Genomic DNA, 4684 nt, shown 5'->3' on the forward strand with positions numbered 1-4684 from the left:
TAAAAATGTAACATTTCAAGTCACTTATCATTGTGGTAATTTTAGTCTGGGGGGACAGACTAAGGTGCTATTTACACGAGGATGGTGTTCATAAAAAATGCCAAAGTAAAGTATCGTTTGCTGCTGTCATTTAGACGAGAACCGTGTTCTCAGGAGGTGAAAACGCAACGAAGTGAAACCACCTCCCAGAGTGGAAATCTTTTAGATCGCCGTTTCCTATGGTCTCCATATAAACAGGCAAAACGGTGGATCCGCAAAACTTGTGACATCATGGCTTACGTCAGCTCTGGTCGGCTCGCCCCGTGTCCTACGTTTTTACATGGTGTCATAGGCATGCGTCAGTTGCTAGGGGAAACGAACAACAACAACCATGTCGGATAGTCCGGTTTGCTGGAGGTGTGATGAGGACGCAACGTTTGTTTACTTTCTGTGTAGAAGAAGAACGGAAGTAGTTCTACGCATGCGTGACTTATGTCTATGGTTTATATAAGCGCTGCGTCACACGGACCCCACAAGGACACGCGCCACCTAGCGACCTGGCATATATATGCATGCACTTTGTAGCGTGTTCATTCAAGTGTGCGTTCTCATGTAAATGGTCCAAAAAAATGAGAACGCAACGGGACTTTGACGTGTTATATGGAGATGGTCGCCGTCTAAAAGAGGCCTAAAGCAACTCTAAAAAGAAACATTCTGGATAGTCTCTTAAGTTTGCACACTTAAATGTAGCAGTCGGCTAGGGCAAAAGCTTGATGCACAAAAGGAGTTCTTCACAGTATTGTACAAAAAAAGGTTCTTTACATATATATATATATATATATATATATGGTCAAAAACTGTGTTGCTCCAAAGCTGCTTCACACTGCCAGCAAACCCCCCAGACAATATGAGTTGCTAATCAATATGGCCCAATCCCAATTGCCTCCCTCAAGCCCTGAGCCCTGGACTATCATTGACTTTAATGACGTCAGCTGTAAGTGCTTGAGGGTGAGAGAATGCAAGGGCTCCAAATTGTTGTGAAAGAAATGGGACAGCACTTTGAAGATGTCCGCCATTCATGACACTTTCCATCACTTTATAAAAACTGTCCTTATTCACAGCCAGTACCTACCTACATGCTTGGCCTATTTACACATGTCTATTTTAGTATTTAAGCTGATCGTTTTATTATTAGTTTAATAAATACACTTTCCTGTGTGATATGAGTTGTAATATTCATATATAATAATATGCATTATACATTTCATTTCCATATTCTTTTACTTTTCTCATTAGTCATTTCTCATCATGTTTCCCTTATTATTGATATTAAATATATAGCCTATATCCTTCCATTCCGTCTGCTTTTGAGAACAGTGAGAAAGCACTATTGTGTTTGTTGACATTCTAATCGCGATACATAACTAATTTGCATAGCTAAATGATTGACGTTCGGAGGATCCCCCTCATTCCACTGGTAACACTATGAACTGTGGGTAATTTCTTTGCCAAAGTCAGCATCGACGCTGACTTTGGCAAAGGGCACATAAAGGGGCGGGGCTGAGCCCTCACTGACTTACCGATTTCAAATGGGACATCCCTCAAGCCATCGCAGACTTCACATGAACGCGCAGCTAAGTCAGTGAGGGCTCATTGAGTCAGCAAGGGAGTGGATTGGGATTGGGCCAACATGGCAAGGAGCATCCCATTGGCTAAGGCTCATTAATTAACTCAGAACTCACAGAGCTGCAAGTGGTGTCGCTGACGTCAGTTTGTGGGTGGATAAATCTGGGACCCTAATTTGGAGTTGAATTGACGGTTGATGACCACCCATGGTATTGTGTCAGAATCAGCCAAATCATCATTTCATAAGGCCATCGTAGTAAAACTCATTAATTATATGCACAATATCTAGACCGAGGTCACCTGCCCAGAAACAGTGGACATTTCTGGACGATATTCCAGATGGGAACTATAAATGTGGTAACTGTGCCCAATGTGGCTATACAACCAAGTCTAAAACCTTTACACATCCACACAGTGGAAAGCATATTAAGATTTGGGGTGTGATAACCTGTAGTACCACTAAAGTGGTATACCCCAGGTTTCTCCACTCAAACAATGTGAGCACTTGACGTTGCCCTACTGTATATGCCAACACTTTGATGCGCTGTTTCAGTATACTGTACCTGACAAAGGCAGGTTCAATCTTCAATCTGTTAAAGCAATGTTGTTGTTTTGTTTTTCTTTTTAACGGTGTCTTTCATTTTGTATTCAAGAGGTCTTGTTTTCAAAGAGAGAGAGAGAGAGAGAGACGCTGAACCTGACGGCCCCACATATCCTGACACACACTGTTTTTTTACATTTATGTTCAATAAACTACTCAATCAATCCAAAAAAACTCGATAACCGTTCCTTCGGCTTTCTCACAGCTGTGGCGCTCGGAAGAGGACGAGGAGGAGGACATCGTGGTCCCCAAATCCCTGGCGAACATCTTTGAGGCCATATTAGGCGATTTTCCTTGACACTTACACTTGATGTCACTTGATGTCACACTTGATGTCACTGAAGACTGTGTGGCATGTTTACTATAAAATGATGAAGCCACAAATTTCTGGAGGGGCACCTTCAAGCAGCTCCGCGGTGCACTGGCACCGGCTTTCTGACTTAATTAATCAACCACAGGAACCGACACCGACGCACGCACCATGTCCTTTCTGTCTCTCAGCCGGCTAGCGCCGAAACTCCTTAATTCAAAGAATGCCACTGGTGTCCTTGTGGCTGCCAGACATGCCAGCGCATCAACGAGTACTAATCTGAAGGATGTTCTGTCAGACCTTATCCCCAAAGAACAGACCAGGATCAAGAACTTCAAACAGCAGTATGGCAAAACCAACATCGGACAGATTACGGTTGACATGGTCTATGGTGGGATGAGGGGAATGAAGGGTCTGGTGTATGAGACTTCAGTGCTGGATCCTGATGAGGGAATCCGTTTCCGGGGCTACAGCATTCCAGAATGCCAAGAACTGTTGCCCAAAGGTCCAGGAGGTCAGGAGCCACTGCCCGAGGGCCTATTCTGGCTGCTTGTCACAGGGCAGGTGCCCACCGAGGAGCAGGTGAACTGGGTGTCAAAAGAATGGGCCAAGAGAGCAGCTCTCCCTTCTCACGTTGTCACCATGCTGGATAACTTCCCCACAAACCTGCACCCCATGTCTCAGTTCAGTGCCGCTATCACAGCTCTGAACAGCGAGAGCAGCTTTGCCCGGGCCTATTCCGAGGGTGTCAACAAGGCGAAGTACTGGGAGTTTGTCTATGAAGATTCCATGGATTTGATCGCCAAGTTGCCCTGCGTCGCCGCCAAGATCTACCGCAACCTGTACCGAGAGGGAAGCAGCATTGGAGCAATCGACTCCAACCTAGACTGGTCCCACAATTTCACCAACATGCTGGGTTACCCAGACGCCCAGTTCACTGAGCTCATGAGACTCTACCTCACCATCCACAGTGACCATGAGGGAGGCAATGTCAGTGCCCACACAAGCCACCTGGTAGGCAGTGCCCTGTCTGACCCCTACCTGTCCTTCAGTGCAGCTATGAATGGCCTGGCCGGTCCGCTGCATGGTCTTGCCAATCAGGAGGTGCTGGTGTGGCTGACAGCTCTGCAGAAAGAGCTCGGTGGAGAGGTGTCTGATGAGAAGATGAGGGATTACATCTGGAACACACTCAAGTCTGGCAGGGTTGTGCCAGGCTACGGCCATGCTGTCTTAAGGAAGACTGACCCACGTTACACCTGTCAGCGGGAGTTTGCCCTGAAGCACCTGCCCAACGACCCCCTGTTCAAGATGGTGGCTCAGCTCTATAAGATTGTTCCCAATGTCCTGCTGGAGCAAGGCAAGGCAAAGAACCCTTGGCCCAACGTGGATGCCCACAGTGGAGTACTGCTGCAGTACTATGGAATGACTGAGATGAATTACTACACTGTGCTGTTTGGCGTCTCCCGAGCCCTGGGTGTGCTCGCCCAGTTGGTGTGGAGCAGAGCCCTGGGATTCCCCTTGGAGCGTCCCAAGTCCATGAGCACTGATGGATTGATGGGGTTGGTGGGGTTTAAGTCAGGTTGAAGAACAGGTCGATGGGTGTGGGGGGTTAGTGTAAAGGGAGATAAGGAAGAAGCATCACACATCAGACAAACGATGACCCCTGTCCTTCCCAACCCCAGGGAAATGGGATTCAAAGACACAGTACGCTTTTAATCTCAATTTAAAAAGAGCCAAAATGTAAGAGCCATAGTGGGGGTTAACGAGTCCTATACAATGCACCTGTGTGATATTAGGAGGTTAACATGACCTGTAGAATGCAACTATGTGAGTTCTGAGTTAATTGTATTAATGAGCCTTAGCCACTGGGATGCTCCTTGCCATGTTGATTAGCAACTCATATTGTCTGGGGGGTTTGCTGGCAGTGTGAAGTGAAGCAGCTTTGGAGCAACACAGTTTTTGACCACATGTACACACAGAAAGGAAATAAGTTTTTGTATTGTTTTTTGATCAAAGTAAAGAACCTTTTTTGTACAATACTGTGAAGAACTCCTTTTGTGCGTCAAGCTTTTGCCCTAGCCATAGACTTTGAATGTAATGGCAAACTTCCTCTTCTTTAAGTTTGCACACTTAAATGTAGCAGACAAGCTGACCAGGCCATACCCTTC

The 4684-nt window shown here is 46.1% G+C and overlaps 1 protein-coding gene across 1 annotated transcript; it reads left to right on the top strand.

Moving 5' to 3' along the window:
* Positions 1-2596: 2596 nt before the first annotated feature.
* LOC310872342 (citrate synthase, mitochondrial) lies at positions 2597-4194 on the top strand. Its single transcript, XM_083784123.1, has one exon. It carries the CDS (start codon positions 2688-2690, stop codon positions 4098-4100), a length of 1413 nt encoding a protein of 470 aa, XP_083640249.1. The 5' UTR covers positions 2597-2687; the 3' UTR covers positions 4101-4194.
* Positions 4195-4684: the final 490 nt, after the last annotated feature.

This window comes from Protomyctophum parallelum (assembly GCF_964188405.1).
Source record: "Protomyctophum parallelum genome assembly, chromosome: 1".
NCBI lineage: Eukaryota > Metazoa > Chordata > Actinopteri > Myctophiformes > Myctophidae > Protomyctophum > Protomyctophum parallelum.